The sequence below is a fragment of the Agelaius tricolor genome, unplaced genomic scaffold (genome assembly GCF_023055355.1).
Source record: "Agelaius tricolor isolate 1412-34295 unplaced genomic scaffold, bAgeTri1.0.p SCAF_155, whole genome shotgun sequence".
NCBI lineage: Eukaryota > Metazoa > Chordata > Aves > Passeriformes > Icteridae > Agelaius > Agelaius tricolor.
The window spans coordinates 52,797-72,708 of record NW_027269415.1 but is presented as its reverse complement, the minus strand read 5'-3'; the positions used below and the strand labels follow the sequence as shown (position 1 = coordinate 72,708).

Here is a 19,912-nt window from a genome sequence, read left to right as displayed (position 1 = left end):
ACTCTTCCACCATGATAGACACAAGTTCTCCACCATGATGGACACAAGTTCTCCACTCAACCAAAGACCCGCCATGATGGACACAGGTTCTCCACCATGATGGACACAACTTCCCTACCATGGTGGACACAAGTTCTCCACTCAACCAAAGACCCACCATGATGGAGACAGGTTCTCCACCATGATGGACACAAGTTCTCCACCATGAAGGACACAAGTTCTCCACCATGATGGACACAGGTTCTCCACCATGATGGACACAAGGTCTCCACCATGATGGATCCAACTCCTCCATCCAACCAAGGGTCACTGTAGTGGAAATGGCTTCTCCACCCAACCAAAGACCCTCCATGGTGGACACAGATTCTCCACCAAGATGGACTCGACTGCTCTGGGCAATGTGGGGAACCAAGATGGATGCAGGTTCGCCACCATGGTGGATCCAACTCTTCCACCATGATGGACACAACTTCTCCACCATGATGGACACAAGGTCTCCATCATGGTGGACACAACTCCTCCACCCAAGCAAGGGTCACCATGATGGATCCAACTCTTCCACCATGATGGACACAAGTTCTCCCCCATGATGGATCCAACTCTTCCACCATGATGGACACAACTTCTCCACCCAACCAAGGGTCACCATGATGGACACAGGTTCCCCACCATGATGGACACAAGTTCTCCACCATGATGGACACAGGTTCTCCACCATGGTGGATCCAACTCTTCCACCGTGATAGACACAACTTGTCCACCATGATGGACACAGGTTCTCCACCCAACCAAAGATCTCCCATGATGGACCCAACTTCTCCACCATGGTGGACACAACTTCTCCATCCAAACAAAGACCCACCATGGTGGAGACAGGTTCTCCATCATGATGGACACAGGTTCTCCACCATGATGGACACAAGTTCTCCATCATGATGGACACAAGGTCTCCACCATGATGGACACAAGTTCTCCACCATGGTGGATCCAACTCTTCCACCATGATGGACACAGGTTCTCCACCAAGATGGACACAACTGCTCCGGGCAATGTGGGGAACCAAGATGGATCCAAGTTCTCCACCATGATGGATCCAACTCTTCCACCATGATGGACACAACTTCTCCACCCAACCGAAGACCCGCCATGATGGACACAAGTTCTCCACTCAACCAAAGACTCACCATGGTGGACACAAGTTCCCCACCATGGTGGATCCAACTTCTCCACCATGATGGACAAAGGTTCTCCACCATGATGGACACAGGTTTGCCACCATGAAGGACACAGGTTCTCCACCATGATGGATCCAACTCCTCCACCCAACCAAGGGTCACCATGATGGACACAACTTCTCCATCCAACCAAAGACCCACCATGATGGATCCAACTCTTCCACCATGGTGGACACAGGTTCTCCACCATGATGGATCCAAGTTCTCCACCATGGTGGACACAAGTTCTCCACCATGATGGACACAAGTTCCCCACTGTGATGGACACAAGTTCTCCACCATGAAGGACACAGGTTCTCCACCATGATGGACACAAGTTCTCCACCATGAAGGACACAGGTTCTCCACCATGATGGACCCAACTTCTCCACCATGAAGGACACAAGTTCTCCACCATGATGGACACAAGTTCTCCACCATGATGGACCCAACTTCTCCACCATGATGGACACAAGTTCTCCATCATGGTGGACCCAACTTCGTTTTTCCTGGAATTCCCTGACTCAGCAGTTCCTGACTGACCCCAAAAATTCCCTAAAAATCCAAAAATATCCCCCAAAAATTCCCAAAAACTCTCATGGAATCCTCACCGAGATCCATCCCAGAGCTGGAAATCCCAACTTTAAACCCCCCAAAATTCCCACCTTTTTTCCTGGAATTCGCTGACTCAGAACTTCCTGATGAACCCCAACATTCCCCAAAAAACCCCAAAATTCCCAAAAAAAATCCCCAAAAAATTCCCAAATTCCTGTGGAATCCTCACCCAGGAGCTGGAAATTCCAACTTTAAACCCCCCAAAATTCCCGATTTTTCCCCTGGAATTCGCTGACTCAGCACTTCCTGATAAATCCCAAAAAATCCCTAAAAGTGTCAAAAAATTCCCCAAAAAATCCCAAATTCCTGTGGAATGCTCACCCAGGAGCTGGAAATTCCAACTTTAAACCCCCCAAAAATTCCCGATTTTCCCCAAAATTCCCAACTTTTTTCCTGGAATTCACTGACTCAGCACGTCCTGATTAACCCAAAAAAATCCTTAAAAACCCCAAAATTCCCCAAAAAATTCCCCAAAAATCCCAAATTCCTGTGGAATCCTCACCCAGGAGCTGGGAATTCCAACTTTAAACCCCCCAAAATTCCTGATTTTCCCCAAAAATTCCCGATTTTTCACCTGGAATTCGCTGACTCAGCACTTGCAGATTGACCCCAAAAATTCCCAAAAAATCCCCAAAAATTCCCAAATTCCTGTGGAATCCTCACCCAGGAGCTGGAAATTCCAAGGGCAGAAAAAAATCGGGATTTTTCCTCTTTTTTCCCCAAAAATCTCAGTTGGAATCTTCAAAACCTCCAAAAATCCCCAAATTCCCAAAAAAAAGGGATTTTTTTTACCCCCCAAAAAATGTTTTTCCTAAATTTTGGGGATTTTTTGGGATCCTTTTCCTAAATTTTGGGGTTTTTTGGGACATTTTTCCTAAATTTTGGGTTTTTTTGGGAATGTTGATCCCAAATTTTGGGGGTTTTTGGGAGGTTTTTCCTGAATTTTGGGGATTTTTTGGATACTTTTTCCTAAATTTTGGGTTTTTTTGGGATACTTTTTCCTAAATTTTGGGGATTTTTGGGATGTTTTTCCTGAATATTGGGGATTTTTGGGACCTTTTCCTCAAATTTTGGGTTTTTTTGGGATCTTTTTCCCAAATCTTGGAATTTTTGGGGGGATTTTTTTCCAATTTTTGAGATTTTCTGGAGCTGCAATTCCCAAATTTTGGGGTTTTTGGGATCTTTTTCCCAAATTTTAGGATTCCCTGGAGCTGCCATTCCCAGATTTTGGGATTTTTGGGATCTTTTTCCACCATTCCTGGAGGAGAAATCCCCAAATTTGGGATGGAAGAGACAAATCCAGGTGGGCAAAGTGAAATTTTGGCCCCAAAAAATTCCTCCCAAAATCCCAAGAAATCCCCAAAAAACAACCCCAAAAATCCCAGAAAATCCCCCTAAAAATAAAATTTAAAAAATCCCAAATAAATCCTAAAAAAGCCCCCCAAAAACCCCCAAAAAATCCAAAATAAATTTTAAAAATCCCCCCAAAAAATCCTAAAAACCCCAAAATTATCCAAAAAACACTCAAAAAATTCCAAAAATATTTTTAAAAATTACACCAAAAACCAAGAAAATTCCACCCAAAGAGTCCCAAAAAAAATCCCCCAAAACCAAAGAACCAAAAAAGTAAAAAAAACCCCAAAGAACAACAAAAAAACCCCAAAAAATCACGAAATATTTTAAAAAATCACCCAAAAATCCCAGAAATTTGGAAAAAATCCCAAAACCGCCCCCCCCAAAAAAGCCCCAAAAATTCCCCAAGAAAATCCAAAACAATCCCAGGAAAATCCTAAAAAAATCCCAAATGAATCCCCAAAAATCCCAAAACAAATCCCTAAAAAAAACCCCAAAATCCAAAGAAAATCCCAAGAAAATCCCCCGCAAAAAACCCCAAAAAAATCCCCCAAAAAATCCAAGAATATCTAAAATAAATTTTAAAAAAATCCCATAAGAAACTCCAAAAAAAAAATCCCAAAAGAAACTCCAAAAAAATCCCCAAAAACACAAGAAAATCCTTAAAAAAATCCCAAAAAATCCCAAGAAAATCCTAAAAAAAATCCTAAATAAATCCCAATAAATCCCCAAAATCCCAAATTTCCAGGGAATGGCAACTGTGGATAAAAAGGGGGAATTTTGGGAGCCAGAAAATCCCAAATGATCCCAAAAAATGGGGGAAAAATGGGGAAAAACTCCAAGGAAAACTGGGAATTTTTGGGGAGGGGGATTTGAGGGGAGACCCCAAAATTTGGGGAGGGGGAAATGAGGGGGGATCCCCAAATTTGGGGAGGGGGGAGACCCCAATTTGGGGAGGGGGATCTGAGGAATTTGGGGAGGGGGATTTGAATGGGAACCCCAAATTTGGGGAGGGGGATTTGAGGGGGGAACCCCCAAATTTGGGGAGGGGTCTCCCCTCAGAATCCCCCCCAAATTGAGGATGGTATCACCTGTAAGCCCCCCTAAAATTGGGGGTGGTCTCGCCCCTAAATCCCCCCCCAAATTGGGGGTGGTCTCCCCTCAGAGTCCCCCCCCATTTGGAGTTGGTCTCTCCCAAGTCCCCCCCAAATTGGGGGTGGTCTCCCCTCAGAATCCCCCCCAAATTGAGGATGGTCTTGCCCCCAAATTGGGGGTGGTCTCACCTTTGAGTCCCCCCCAAATTGGGGGTGGTCTCCTCAGAATCCCCCCCAAATTGGGGGTGGTCTCCCCTCAGAATCCCCCCCAAATTTGGGATGGTCTCGCCCCCAAATTGAGGGTGGTCTCACCTTTGAGTCCCCCCAAATTGGGGATGGTCTCCCCTCAGAATCCCCCTCAAATTAGGGGTGGTCTCCCCTCTATGTCCCCCCCAAATTCCGGGTGGTCTCCCCTCAGAATCCTCCCCAAATTGAGGATGGTCTTGCCCCCAAATTGGGGGTGGTCTCACCTTTGAGTCCCCCCAAATTGGGGACGGTCTCCCCTCAGAGTCCCCCCACAACTGGGGATGGTCTCGCCCCAAATTGGGGGTGGTCTCCCCTCAGAATCCCCCCTAAATTGGGGGTGGTCTCCCCTTCAAATTGTGGGGGTCTCCCTTCTAAGCCCCCCCAAATTGGGGGTGGTCTCACTTCCAAATTGGGGGTGGTCTCCCCTCTATGTCCCCCCCAAACTGAGAGTGGTCTCCCCTCAGAATCACCCCCAAATTGAGGATGGTCTTGCCCCCAAATTGGGGGTGGTTTCCCCTCAGAATCCCCCCGCCCCCCCCCCCCCAATTTTGGGGTCCCCCCTCTCCCCTCCCGGTGGTCTCTCCCACACAGCCCCCCATGAATGGGCGGCGGAACCATTGAGAACGGACGGATGGGGGGGTGGGGGTCTCATCCCCCCCACCCTCCCCCCACGGGGGGTGGTCTCTCCCGTGCCCCCCTCACGGGGCCGTCCCCCCCCCCACCCCCCCCCGCGGGGGCCATGGGCCGGCCCGGCGGGCGCGCGGCGGGCGGGGGTGGGGCGGCCCATTGTTCTTCTGGGGGGGGGGAGGGAGGTGGTGGTGAGGGGGGGGGGGGTTTTCCAAAGAGAAAAAAAGGCGGCGATGGTGGCGCTGAGAGCGAGCGAGGAGGAAATTGTTTCCTTCTTACCGGAGAAACAGAGGCGGCGGCGGCGGCATCGGGCCGGGCCGGGGGCGGCGGGAGGCGGCGGCAGCGCCATGTCCGCGCTCTCGGGGCGGCGGCGGCGGGCGGGGCGAGGGCGGCGGGGGCCGCCGGGGCGGGCTCGGCCTGTAATGGCGGCGGCGCCTTCCTCCTCCTCTAACCCCCCCCCCCACCCCTCAGCCCTCAGCCGCCTCCTCCTCCTCCTCCTCCTCCTCCTCCTCTCTCCGCCTCCGCCTTCACGATCACGGAGGGGGGGGGGGAATGGCGGGAGCGCGTGCGCGGCGGGAGGGGAGGGGCGGCACCGTGAGGGGAGAGGCGGGAGAGGCGGGAGGGGCGGGGCTAAAGGAAGGGGCGGGGTGAAGGGGCGGGGCTTGGAGGAGAGCACAGGGATTTTGGGCGGGGGATAAACCGGGAATTTTATAGGGAAAAAATGGGAATTGTGAGGGGGATAAGTGGGAATTGTGAGGAGGGAAGGAAGCAAAGAGCAGCGGGAATTTTGGGGTGGGGGGATGCAATAGGAGGGGCCAGAAGAGTGGGGTAATGAGGGAGTGAGCGTGGTTTAGGGCGTGGCCTGGAGGGGCAGGGGGCGCGGAATTTGGGGAGGGGGCGAAAACCGGGATATGGAGGGTGGGGGGAGAGAGGGAATTTGGGGAGGGGGAGCGAGGAAAGGAGGCGTGGCTAAGAGCTGTGTGGGCGGGGCTTGACCTCTGAGGTGGGGGCAATTTGGGGAGGGGGCTACAAATCTCCTTCTGATCGCCCTCCTTCATTTCCAGGGCAGGAATTTGGGGAGGGGGCGCCGGGGAATTTGGGGAGGGGGCGCTGAGAATTTTGGGCAGTGGGGCGGGAATTTGAGGGAGGGGCGGGAAACGTGAGGGGGAAAGGGCGGGAATGGGAGGTGCCGCGCATGCGCAGTGCGGGCGGCGCGGGGGCGCCCCCTGTTGGAAGCGGGAAGCGGCGGGGCCTGGCTCTGAGTGGGGGGGGGCGGAAAACCGGGAACGGAACCGGGAACGGAATCGGAACCGGGATCGGAACCGGAACCGGAATCGGAACCGGGGGAGGCCTCGGGCCGGTACCGCCATGGTGAGAAGCCCTGAGGGCAGCGGATAACCGGGGGGGACACGGAGATAGCGGGAACAGGAGGGGGAAGGAACCGGGGGGGGGCCCGGGCCTGGAGGCGCCGTGAGGGAAGTGGGGGGACACGGGAGTTCTGAGGGGGAATTTAATTATTTTTGGGATTTTATGAGGAGATTTTGGGATTTTTCCACAATTTAGGATCATTTTGAGGGGAATTTTGAGGAGTTCTGAGGGGATTTTAATTATTTTGGGGGGTTTATGAGGAGATTTTGGGGCTTTTCCCAATTTAGGGTGATTTTGAGAGGTTCTGAGGTTTAATTATTTTTGGGATTTTATGAGGAGATTTTGGGGTTTTTCACAATTTAGGATCATTTTGAGGGGGAGTTTGAGAGGTTCGGCGGGGGGTTAATCATTTTTGGTATTTTATGAGGAAAATTCGAAGTCTTATGGGGTTTTTTCCCAATTTAGGGTCATTTTGAGGAGTTCTGAGGGGGATTTTAATTATTTTGGGGTTTTTATGAGGATATTTTGAGTTTTTTCCCAATTTAGGGTCAAATTGAGAGCTACTGAGGGGGAGTTTAATTATTTTGGATATATTATGAGGAGATTTTGGGCTGTTTTGGGATTTTTCCCAATTTAGGGTCCTTTTTAAGGGGGATTTTGAGGAGTTCTGAGGGGGGTTAATTATTTTTGGTATTTTATGAGGAGATTTTGGGGTTTTTCACAATTTAGGATCATTTTGAGGGGGATTTTGAGGAGTTCTGAGGGGAATTTTAATTAATTTTGGGATTTTATGAGGAGATTTTGGGGTTTTTCCACAATTTAGGATCATTTTGAGGGGGATTTTGAGGAGTTCTGAGGGGAATTTTAATTAATTTTGGGATTTTATGAGGAGAATTTGAGTTTTTTCCCAATTTAGGGTCAGTTTGAGGAGTTCTGAGGGGAATTTTAATTATTTTTGGGTTTTTATGAGGAGAACTTGGGGTGTCTTGGTTTTTTTTCCAATTTCGGGTCATTTTTGAGGGGGATTTTGAGGAGTTCTGAGGGAAATTTTAATTAATTTTGGGTTTTTATGAGGAGAATTTGAGTTTTTTCCCAATTTAGGGTCAAATTGAGGAGTTCTTAGGGGAATTTTAATTATTTTTGGGATTTTATGAGAGGATTTGGGGGCTTTTCCCAATTTAGAGCCCAGAACGGGGCTGGGAACCCTCCCATAATTCATGATAAAGTCCGAATTTAAATGATAAAAAAATTGGGATTTTAATTACAAAAAAATGGGAATTTTAATTACAAAAAAATGGGAATTTTTGGGGAATAATTTTCCCGATTTTCCCCAAATTTTAACCCAATAAAAATCCAATTTTTTCTGGGAATTCTGGGGCCGAATCAATGAAAAAATCCGAATTTTGGCGACCGAAAATTGGATTTTCGATGCCAAAAAAATGGGAATTTTTGGGGAATAATTTTCCCGATTTCCACCAAATTTTAACCCAATCAAATTCCAATTTTTTCTGGGAATTCTGGGGCCGAATTAACGAAAAAATCCGAATTTTGACGACGGAAAATTGAATTTTAATTCCGAAAAAAATCAAATTTTTGGGGAATAATTTTCCCGATTTCCACCAAATTTTAACCCAATCAAATTCCAATTTTTTCTGGGAATTCTGGGGCCAAATTAACGAAAAAATCCGAATTTTGACGACGAAAAATTGCGATTTTAATTCCGAAAAAAATCGAATTTCTGGGGAATAATTTCCCCGATTTCCCCCAAATTTTAACCCTATAAAAATCCAATTTTTTCTTGAATTTCTGAGGCAAAATTAGCGAAAAAAATTGAATTTTGATGACGGAAAATTGCAAAAAAATGGGAATTTTTGGGGAATAATTGTCCCGATTTCCCCCAAATTTTAACCTTTTAAAATCCAATTTTTTTCTGGAATGTTCTGGGGCAGATTCGCTTCATCCTGATCCAGAACAGGGCTGGGAACCCTCCCATAATTCACAATAAAATTGGATTTTCAATGACCATAAAATGGGAATTTTAATGACAAAAAAATGGGAATTTTTGGGGAATCATTTGCCCGATTTCCCCCAAATTTTAACCATATAAAAATCCAATTTTTTATGGGAATTCTGGGGCCGAATTAACGAAAAAATCCGAATTTTGACGACCGAAAAATTGCGATTTTAATTCCGAAAAAAATCAAATTTTTGGGGAATAATTTCCCCGATTTTTCCCAAATTTTAACCCTCTAAAATTCCAATTTTTTCTGGGAATTCTGGGGCAGAATTAATGGAAATACCCTCCGCCAATTAACGAAAAAATCGGAATTTTGATGACGGAAAATTGAATTTTAATTCCGAAAAAAATGAGAATTTCTGGGGAAAAATTTCCCTGATTTCCACCAAATTTGAACCCAATAAAATCCAATTTTTTCTTGAATTTCTGAGGCAAAATTAGCGAAAAAAATTGAATTTTGATGACGGAAAATTGCAAAAAAATGGGAATTTTTGGGGAACCATTTCCCCGATTTCCCCCAAATTTTAACCCTATAAATTCCAATTTTTTTCTGGAATGTTCTGGGGCAGATTCGCTTCATCCTGATCCAGAACAGGGCTGGCAAGACCCGCCTGGCCAAGTGGTACATGCAGTTTGATGATGACGAGAAGCAGAAGCTGATCGAGGAGGTTCACGCCGTGGTCACCGTCAGGGACGCCAAACACACCAATTTTGTCGAGGTAAAACCCCCAAAATCCGGGGATTTCACCCCAAAATCCCCATTTTCTACCTTCAAATCGGAATTTTCCACGGCAAAATTGGCATTTTTGACCAAAATCACAATTTTTACTCCCAAAATCGCCATTTTTTACCCCAAAATCAAAATTTTTACCCCAATTTTTTACCCCTAAAAGTGCCAATTTTTCACCCCAAAATTGCAATTTTACCCCCAAAATTGCCAGTTTTTCACCAAAATCACCTCTTACCTCAAAATCACCATTTTTACCCCAAAACTGACATTTTTTAATCCCCAATATTACGAATTTTTTACCCCAAATTTGCCATTTTATCCCCAAAATCGCAATTTTTTACCCCAAAATCACAAATTTTACCCCAATTTTGCCATTTTTCCCCGAAAATCACAATTTTTACCCCCAAAATCAGATTTTTTACCCTAAAATTGCCATTTTTTACCCCCAAATCACCAAATTTTTACCCCAAAATCGCCATTTTTACCCCAAAAGTGCCAATTTTTACCCTAAAATTGCCATTTTTAACCCCAAAACTGACATTTTTTTATCCCCAAAATTACTAATTTTTTACCCCTAAAAATGCCAATTTTTTACCCCAAATTTGCCATTTTATCCCCAAAATCACAAATTTTTCCCCCAAAATCTCCTTTTTTTTTACCCATAAATTGCCATTTTCCCCCAAAATCACAAATTTTACCCCAAAATTGCCATTTTTTACCCCATTTTTCACCAAAATCCGGGCTTTTCACCCCAAAATCCCCATTTTCTACCTTGAAATCGGAATTTTCCACACCAAAATTGGCATTTTTGGCCTCTGGAGCAGCAGCTGTTGCTCCCAGTCCCTCCCAGTCCCTCCCAGTTACTCCCAGTCAATCCCAGTCAATCCCAGTTCCTCCCAGTCCCTCCCAGTTAATCCCAGTGGTTCCCAGTCCCTCCCAGTCCCTCCCAGTCCCTCCCAGTTACTCCCAGTTCCTCCCAGTGGTTCCCAGTCCCTCCCAGTCAATCCCAGTCAATCCCAGTCAATCCCAGTTCCTCCCAGTCCCTCCCAGTCCCTCCCAGTTACTCCCAGTCAATCCCAGTCCCTCCCAGTTAATCCCAGTGGTTCCCAGTCCCTCCCAGTCCCTCCCAGTCCCTCCCAGTCCCTCCCAGTTAATCCCAGTGGTTCCCAGTCCCTCCCAGTCCCTCCCAGTTACTCCCAGTCAATCCCAGTCAATCCCAGTCAATCCCAGTCCCTCCCAGTCCCTCCCAGTTCCTCCCAGTGGTTCCCAGTCCCTCCCAGTCAATCCCAGTTAATCCCAGTCCACTCCAGTCCCTCCCAGTCCCTCCCAGTGGTTCCCAGTCCCTCCCAGTCCACTCCAGTCCCTCCCAGTTCCTCCCAGTGGTTCCCAGTCCCTCCCAGTCCACTCCAGTCCCTCCCAGTTACTCCCAGTCAATCCCAGTCAATCCCAGTCAATCCCAGTCCCTCCCAGTCCCCTCCCAGTTACTCCCAGTGGTTCCCAGTTTGTCCCAGTCCCTCCCAGTGGTTCCCAGTTCCTCCCAGTGGTTCCCAGTTTGTCCCAGTCCCTCCCAGTCCCTCCCAGTCCCTCCCAGTAACTCCCAGTTCCCCCAGTTCCACAACTTCCCCATCCTTTACTGCAGCTACACCGGCCTCCAGTGCCCTCCCAGTTAATCCCAGTTGCTCCCAGTCAATCCCAGTCCCTCCCAGTGGTTCCCAGTCCCTCCCAGTGGTTCCCAGTCCCTCCCAGTGGTTCCCAGTCCCTCCCAGTCCCTCCCAGTGGCTCCCAGTTAATCCCAGTTTGTCCCAGTTCCACAATTTCAAGATCCAGTGCCCTCCCAGTTACTGCCAGTGGTTCCCAGTCCCTCCCAGTCCCTCCCAATGGTTCCCAGTCCCTCCCAGTAACTCCCAGTTTCCCCAGTTCCGCGATTTCAAGATCATTTACCGCCGCTATGCCGGGCTCCAGTGCCCTCCCAGTCCCTCCCACACCTCTCCCAGTCCCTCCCAGTCGCTCCCAGTCCCTCCCAGTTAATCCCAGTCCCTCCCACACCTCTCCCAGTCCCTCCCAGTCCCTCCCACACCTCTCCCAGTCCCTCCCAGTGGTTCCCAGTCCCTCCCAGTGGTTCCCAGTCCCTCCCAGTAACTCCCAGTTTGTCCCAGTTCCGCAATTTCAAGATCATTTACCGTCGCTCCCAGTCCCTCCCAGTCAATCCCAGTCCCTCCCACACCTCTCCCAGTCCCTCCCAGTTTGCTCCAGTCCTTCCCAGTGGCTCCCACTCCCTCCCAGTGGCTCCCAGTAACTCCCAGTGCCCCCAGTTCCACAACTTCCCCATCCTTTACCTTTGCTCTGCCAGGCTCCAGTGCCCTCCCAGTCCCTCCCAGTTAATCCCAGTTAATCCCAGTCCCCTCCCACACCTCTCCCAGTCCCTCCCAGTCCCTCCCAGTTAATCCCAGTCAATCCCAGTGGTTCCCAGTCCCTCCCAGTTTGTCCCAGTCCCTCCCAGTTTGTCCCAGTCCCTCCCAGTCCCTCCCAGTTTGTCCCAGTCCCTCCCAGTAACTCCCAGTTCCCCCAGTTCTGCAATTTCAAGATCATTTACCGTCACTCCCAGTCCCTCCCAGTCCCTCCCAGTAACTCCCAGTTCCCCCAGTTCCACAACTTCCCCATCCTTTACTGCAGCTACACCGGCCTCCAGTGCCCTCCCAGTTAATCCCAGTTGCTCCCAGTCAATCCCAGTCCCTCCCAGTGGTTCCCAGTGGTTCCCAGTCCCTCCCAGTGGCTCCCAGTTAATCCCAGTTTGTCCCAGTTCCGCAATTTCAAGATCATTTACCATCGCTCCCAGTCAATCCCAGTCAATCCCAGTCAATCCCAGTCAATCCCAGTAACTCCCAGTCCCTCCCACACCTCTCCCAGTCCCTCCCAGTGGTTCCCAGTCCCTCCCAGTAACTCCCAGTTTCCCCAGTTCCGCAATTTCAAGATCATTTACCGCCGCTATGCCGGGCTCTAGTGCCCTCCCAGTCCCTCCCAGTCAATCCCAGTCAATCCCAGTCGCTCCCAGTCCCTCCCACACCTCTCCCAGTCCCTCCCAGTCCCTCCCAGTCCCTCCCAGTAACTCCCAGTTCCCCCAGTTCCACAACTTCCCCATCCTTTACTGCAGCTACACCGGCCTCCAGTGCCCTCCCAGTCCCTCCCATTCCCTCCCAGTTACTCCCAGTCAATCCCAGTCAATCCCACACCTCTCCCAGTTAATCCCAGTCCCTCCCAGTCCCCTCCCAGTCCCTCCCAGTGGTTCCCAGTCCCTCCCAGTCCCTCCCAGTAACTCCCAGTTCCCCCAGTTCCGCAATTTCAAGATCATTTACCGCCGCTATGCCGGGCTCCAGTGCCCTCCCAGTCCCTCCCAGTCAATCCCAGTCAATCCCAGTCCCTCCCACACCTCTCCCAGTCCCTCCCAGTCCCTCCCAGTCCCTCCCAGTCGCTCCCAGTCCCTCCCAGTCCCTCCCAGTAACTCCCAGTTCCCCCAGTTCCCCAATTTCACAATCATTTACTGCCACAATGCTGGGATCCATTTGCTCCCAGTCCCTCCCAGTCCCTCCCACTCAATCCCAGTCAATCCCAGTCCCCTCCCACACCTCTCCCAGTCCCTCCCAGTCCCTCCCACACCTCTCCCAGTCCCTCCCAGTCCCTCCCAGTAACTCCCAGTTTCCCCAGTTCCGCAATTTCAAGATCATTTACCGCCGCTATGCCGGGCTCCAGTGCCCTCCCAGTCCCTCCCAGTGGTTCCCAGTTAATCCCAGTTAATCCCAGTGGTTCCCAGTTTGTCCCAGTCCCTCCCACACCTCTCCCAGTCCCTCCCAGTGGTTCCCAGTTTGTCCCAGTCCCTCCCAGTAACTCCCAGTTTCCCCAGTTCCGCAATTTCAAGATCATTTACCGCCGCTATGCCGGGCTCCAGTGCCCTCCCAGTCCCTCCCAGTCCCTCCCACTCAATCCCAGTCAATCCCAGTCCCCTCCCAGTCCCTCCCAGTCCCTCCCAGTCCCTCCCAGTGGTTCCCAGTCCCTCCCAGTCCCTCCCAGTAACTCCCAGTTTCCCCAGTTCCGCAATTTCAAGATCATTTACCGCCGCTATGCCGGGCTCTAGTGCCCTCCCAGTCCCTCCCAGTCAATCCCAGTCAATCCCAGTCGCTCCCAGTCCCTCCCACACCTCTCCCAGTCCCTCCCACACCTCTCCCAGTCCCTCCCAGTCCCTCCCACACCTCTCCCAGTCCCTCCCAGTCCCTCCCAGTAACTCCCAGTTTCCCCAGTTCCGCAATTTCAAGATCATTTACCGCCGCTATGCCGGGCTCCAGTGCCCTCCCAGTCCCTCCCAGTGGTTCCCAGTTAATCCCAGTTAATCCCAGTGGTTCCCAGTTTGTCCCAGTCCCTCCCACACCTCTCCCAGTCCCTCCCAGTGGTTCCCAGTTTGTCCCAGTCCCTCCCAGTAACTCCCAGTTTCCCCAGTTCCGCAATTTCAAGATCATTTACCGCCGCTATGCCGGGCTCCAGTGCCCTCCCAGTCCCTCCCAGTCCCTCCCACTCAATCCCAGTCAATCCCAGTCCCCTCCCAGTCCCTCCCAGTCCCTCCCAGTCCCTCCCAGTGGTTCCCAGTCCCTCCCAGTCCCTCCCAGTAACTCCCAGTTTCCCCAGTTCCGCAATTTCAAGATCATTTACCGCCGCTATGCCGGGCTCTATTTCTGCATCTGCGTCGACGTCACCGACAACAACCTGGCCTACCTGGAGGCCATCCACAACTTCGTGGAGGTGAGTTAATTACCCCCTTAATTAATTAATTACACCCTTAATGAACCCCCCCAGGCCTTAATGAACCCCCCCAGGCCTTAATTAACCCTTCCTGGAGGTGTTAATTGGGGATTTTAATGAATGACCCCAGGTGCTCAATGAGTATTTCCACAACGTCTGCGAGCTCGACCTCGTCTTCAACTTCTACAAGGTGGGGAAGGGGTTAATGAATGGTGGGGGGTAATTAATGGGGGTTAATTAATTGGGGAGGGGGGTAATTAATGCATTGGAGGGGGGTAATTAATTGGGATGGGGTTTAATTAATTTGGGGAGGGGTTTTTGGCCAATTAGGGGCGTCCTGAGGGGGTTTTGGGGCCTCTTTGTTCATTTTTGGGTGGGGTTAATTAATTTGGGGGGGTTAATTAATCGAATTAATTAATTTGGGGGGGTTAATTAATTGGGGAGGGGTTAAATTAATTTGGGAGGAGTTAATTAATTGATTGATTGATTTATAATTTATTAATTTATTGGGGAGGGGTTTCATTAATTTGGGATGGGTTTCATTAAGTTGGGGAGGGGTTAATTAATTTGAGGAGGGGTTAATTAATTAATTGGGGAGGGTTAATTAATTTGGGGAGGGGTTAATTAATTAATTGGAGGGGGTTAATTAATTTGAGGAGGGGTTAATTAATTAATTGGAGGGGTTAATTAATTTGGGGAGGGGTTTAATTAATTTGGGAAGGGGTTCATTAATTTATTTATGTATATTTTGTTAACTAATTGGGGGTTAATTAATTTGGGGAGGGGTTTCATTATTTGGGGTGTTAATGAATTTGAGGAGGGGTTAATTATTAATAATTTATAATTTATTAATTGGGGTGAATAAATTTGGGGGGGTTAATTAATTGGGGAGGGGGGTAATTAATGCATTGGAGGGGGGTAATTAATTGGGATGGGGTTAATTAATTAATGGGAGGGGGGTAATTAATTTGGGAGGGGTTTCATTAATTTGGGGGGGTTAATTTATTTGGGATGGGGTTAATTAATTGGGGGGCTTAATTAATATGGAGGGGTTAATTAATTAATTTGAGGAGGGGTAATTAATTTGGGGAGGGGTTAATTAATTGGGGAGGGGAAAATTAATTTGGGAGGAGTTTCATTAATTTGGGAAGGGGTTAATTAATTAATTGGAGGGAGTTAATTAATTTGGGAAGGGGTTATTTAATTTATTTATGTATATTTTGTTAACTAATTGGGGGTTAATTAATTTGGGGAGGGGTTAATTATTTATTAATTTATAATTAAGTAATTTGGGGTTAATTAATTTGGGAATGGGTTAATTAATTGGAGGGGGGTTAATTAATTTGAGGAGGGATTAATTAATTTATTAATTTATAATTTATTAAATAATTGGGGTTAATTAATTTAGAGAGGGTTTCATTAATTTGGGGAGGGGTTTAATTAATTTGGGATGGGTTAATTAATTAATTGGAGGGGGTTTAATTAATTTGGGATGGGGTAATTAATTTGAAGAGGGGTTAATTAATTAATTTTGGGGGTTAATTAATCGAATTAATTAATTGGGGATGGGGTTAATTAATTAATTGGAGGGGGTTTAATTAATTTGGGACGGGTTAATTAATTTGGGGGGTTAATTAATTTGAGGAGGAGTTTATTTATTAATTTATAATTTGTTAATTAATTTGGGAGGGGTTTCATTAATTTGGGAGGGGGTTAATTAATTAATTGGAGGGGGGTTAATTAATATGGGGGGTTAATTAATTAATTGGAGGGGTTAATTCATTTATTTATTTATTTATTTATTAACGTATTCATTTTTGGGCCATTTTTAGGTCAATTTTTGCCATTTTTGGGTCATTTTTGGGTCAATTTTTGCCATTTTTGGGTCATTTTTGGGCCAATTTTTGCCATTTTTGGGTCATTTTTGGGTCATTTTTGGGTCATTTTCAGCCATTTTTGGGTCATTTTTTCCCGTTTTTTTTGCAGATTTTTGCCATTTTTCCCTAAATTTCCCTTTTTCTCCCCATTTCCAGGTGCACACAGGGGTGGATGAGATTGGGCTGATTTTGGGTCATTTTTAGCCATTTTTGGGTCAATTTTAGCCATTTTTGGGTCATTTTTTCCCGTTTTTTTTGCAGATTTTTGTCATTTTTCCCTAATTTTCCCTAATTTTCCCTTTTTCTCCCCATTTCCAGGTCTACACGGTGGTGGATGAGATTGGGCTGATTTTGGGTTATTTTTACCCATTTTTAGGTCATTTTTGGGTCTATTTCAGCCATTTTTGGGTCAATTTTAGCCATTTTTGGGTCATTTTTTCCCATTTTTTTTACTGTTTCTCCCTAATTTTCCCTTTTTCTCCCCATTTCCAGCTCTACACCGTGGTGGATGAGATTGGGCTGATTTTGGGCTATTTTGGGTCACTTTTAGCTCATTTTTAGGTCAATTTTAGCCAATTTTGGGTCATTTTTTCCCATTTTTTTGCTGATTTTTGTCATTTTTCCCTAATTTTCCCTAATTTTCCCTTTTTCTCCCCATTTCCAGGTCTACACCATGGTGGATGAGATTGGGCTGATTTTGGGCTATTTTGGGTCATTTTTAGCTCATTTTTAGGTCAATTTTAGCCATTTTTGGGTCAATTTTAGCCATTTTTGGGTCATTTTTTCCCATTTTTTTTCTGTTTTTCCCTAATTTTCCCTTTTTCTCCCCATTTCCAGGTGCACACAGGGGTGGATGAGATTGGGCTGATTTTGGGTCATTTTTAGCCATTTTTAGGTCATTTTTGGGTCAATTTTAGCCATTTTTGGGTCATTTTTTCCCGTTTTTTTGCAGATTTTTGCTGTTTTTTGCTGTTTTTCCCTAATTTTCCCTTTTTCTCCCCATTTCCAGGTGCACACAGGGGTGGATGAGATTGGGCTGATTTTGGGACAATTTTAGCCATTTTTAGGTCATTTTTGGGTCAATTTTAGCCATTTTTGGGTCATTTTTTCCCGTTTTTTTTGCAGATTTTTGCTGTTTTTTGCTGTTTTTCCCTAATTTTCCCTTTTTCTCCCCATTTCCAGGTCTACACGGTGGTGGATGAGATTGGGCTGATTTTGGGTCATTTTTAGCCATTTTTAGGTCAATTTTAGCCATTTTTGGGTCATTTTTTCACGTTTTTTTTGCAGATTTTTGTCATTTTTCCCTAATTTTCCCTCATTTTCCCTTTTTCTCCCCATTTTCAGGTGCACACAGGGGTGGATGAGATTGGGCTGATTTTGGGCTATTTTGGGCCATTTTTAGCTCATTTTTGGGTCTATTTCAGCCATTTTTGGGTCATTTTTGGGTCATTTTTTCCCATTTTTTCACTGTTTTTCCCTAATTTTCCCTTTTTCTCCCCATTTCCAGGTCTACACCGTGGTGGATGAGATTGGGCTGATTTTGGGCTATTTTGGGTCATTTTTAGCTCATTTTTAGGTCAATTTTAGCCATTTTTGGGTCAATTTTAGCCATTTTTGGGTCATTTTTTCCCATTTTTTTTCTGTTTTTCCCTAATTTTCCCTTTTTCTCCCCATTTCCAGGTGCACACAGGGGTGGATGAGATTGGGCTGATTTTGGGTCATTTTTAGCCATTTTTGGGTCATTTTTGGGTCAATTTTAGCCATTTTTGGGTCATTTTTTCCCGTTTTTTTTGCAGATTTTTGCTGTTTTTTGCTGTTTTTCCCTAATTTTCCCTTTTTCTCCCCATTTCCAGGTCTACACGGTGGTGGATGAGATTGGGCTGATTTTGGGCTATTTTGGGCCATTTTTAGGTTTATTTAAGCCATTTTGGGGTCAATTTTAGCCATTTTTGGGTCAATTTTAGTCATTTTTTCCCATTTTTTTACTGTTTTTCCCTAATTTTCCCTTTTTCTCCCCATTTCCAGCTCTACACCGTGGTGGATGAGATTGGGCTGATTTTGGGCTATTTTGGGTCAATTTCAGCCATTTTTAGGTCTATTTTAGCCATTTTTGGGTCAATTTCAGCCGTTTTTAGGTCATTTTTTCCCATTTTTTTTGCAGATTTTTGCTGTTTTTCCCTAATTTTCCCTTTTTCTCCCCATTTCCAGGTGTACACCGTGGTGGATGAGATGTTCCTGGCAGGGGAAATTCGGGAGACGAGCCAGACCAAGGTGCTGAAGCAGCTCCTGATGCTGCAATCCCTGGAATGACCCAAAATCCCCCAAATTTGCCCCAAAATTTGCCCAAATTTGCCCCAAAATTGCCCCAAAATTCCTCCCCCCAGTGTCAGTGTTCTCGTGCTGTGTAAAAAATGTGAATTCCTGTGCATGAAAGGGACCAAAAATGGGAATAAAATGGGTTAAAAAGGAGGAAAAATGGGGAAAATGTGGATTGGAAATGGAAAAAAATGGGGAAAAATGGGAATAAATGGGTTTAAAATGAACAAAAATGGGAATAAATGGGTTAAAAAGGAGGAAAAATGGGGAAATGTGGATTGGAAATGGAAAAAAATGGGGGAAAATGGGGTAAAAATGAGCAAAAATGGGATAAAAATGGGAATAAAATGGGATAAAAATGGGAATAAATTGGGTTAAAAATGAACAAAAATGGGAATAAAATGGGTTAAAAAGGAGCAGAAATGGGAATAAATGGATTGGAAATGGTCAAAAATGGGGAAAAATTGGGAATAAAATGGGTTAAAAATGATGGGAAATGGGAATAAATGGGTTAAAAAGGAGCAAAAATGGGAATAAAATGATCAAAAATGGGAATAAATGGGTTAAAAAGGAGGAAAAATGGGAAAAAGTGCATTGGAAATGGAAAAAAATGGGGAAAATTGGGAATAAATGGGTTAAAAATGAGCAGAAATGGGAATAAATGGGTTAAAATGGGTTAAAATGGGATAAAAATGGGAATAAAATGGGTTAAAAATGAGCAGAAATGGGGAAAATGTGGATTGGAAATGGAAAAAATGGGATAAAAATGGGAATAAAATGGGTTAAAATTGATTAAAAATGGGAATAAAATGGGTTAAAAAGGAGCAAAAATGGGAAGAAGTGGATTGGAAATGGAAAAAAATGGGATAAAAATGGGAATAAAATGGGATAAAAATGGGAATAAAATGGGATAAAGTGAATTAAAATTGATCCAAAATGGGATAAAATTGACCAAAAATGGGATAAAATGAATGAATGGTGACCAAAACCAGGAGAAGGGGACATTGGGGACACCAAAAGTGACATCAGGGACCCAAAAGTGACACTGGGGACACCAAAGGTGACACTGGGGACACTGGGGACACCCAGGGTGGCACCAGGGACCCCAAAAGTGGCATCAGGGACACCAAAGGTGACACTGGGGACACCAAAGGTGACCCCAGGGGTGGCACAGGGAGCCCAAAGGTGACACTGGGGACGCCCAGGGTGGCACAGGGAGCCCAAAAGTGGCACAGGGAGCCCAAGGGTGGCACCAGGACCAGGTAAAGGGGGACAAGGACCCCAAAGGTGCCACAGGGACCCCCAAGGTGGCACAGGGAGCCCAAGGGTGACAGGAGGACACCAAGGATGGTACAGGGACCCCAAAGTGACACTGGGGACACCCAGGATGGAACAGGAACCCCAAAGGTGGCACTGGAGATACTGGGGACACCAAGGATGGAACAGGGACCCCAAAGGTGGCAGAGGGAGCCCAAAGGTGACATGGGGACCTCAAGGATGCCACAAGGACCCCAAAGGTGGCACAGGAACCCCATGGGTGGCACAGGGACCTCAATGGTGGCACCAGGGCCAGGTAAAGCAGCACAGGGACCCCAAAGGTGACACTGGAGACACCCAAGATGGCACAGAGAGCCCAAGGATGGTACAGGGACCCCAAAGGTGACACC

General features: G+C 46.7%; 2 protein-coding genes across 54 annotated transcripts in view; one reads left to right on the top strand and one right to left on the bottom strand.

The window, feature by feature from the left end:
- Positions 1-5,634, bottom strand: part of LOC139586947 (rho GTPase-activating protein 35-like) — a 31,745-nt gene extending 26,111 nt beyond the window's left edge. For all 50 annotated transcript variants that reach the window (XM_071420635.1, XM_071420640.1, XM_071420641.1 and 47 more), the window contains exon 1: positions 5,429-5,634. The gene's annotated coding sequence lies outside the window, so the exon portion shown is untranslated. The remainder of the gene's footprint in view (positions 1-5,428) is intronic.
- A 679-nt stretch (positions 5,635-6,313) lies between these two features.
- On the top strand, positions 6,314-18,405 carry LOC139586949 (AP-2 complex subunit sigma). 4 transcript variants are annotated; one of them, XM_071420691.1, is made up of 5 exons: positions 6,314-6,520; positions 9,104-9,253; positions 13,939-14,052; positions 14,183-14,242; positions 18,138-18,405. In XM_071420691.1, the coding sequence occupies exons 1-5, from the start codon at positions 6,329-6,331 to the stop codon at positions 18,237-18,239; spliced, it is 618 nt and encodes a 205-aa protein (XP_071276792.1). In that variant the 5' UTR covers positions 6,314-6,328; the 3' UTR covers positions 18,240-18,405. The 4 variants fall into 4 exon arrangements, with proteins under 4 accessions (XP_071276792.1, XP_071276793.1, XP_071276790.1 ...); XM_071420692.1 differs by lacking the exon at positions 18,138-18,405 and adding an exon at positions 17,437-17,520; XM_071420689.1 differs by lacking the exon at positions 18,138-18,405 and adding an exon at positions 16,248-16,505.
- The last annotated feature ends 1,507 nt before the right edge of the window (positions 18,406-19,912 follow it).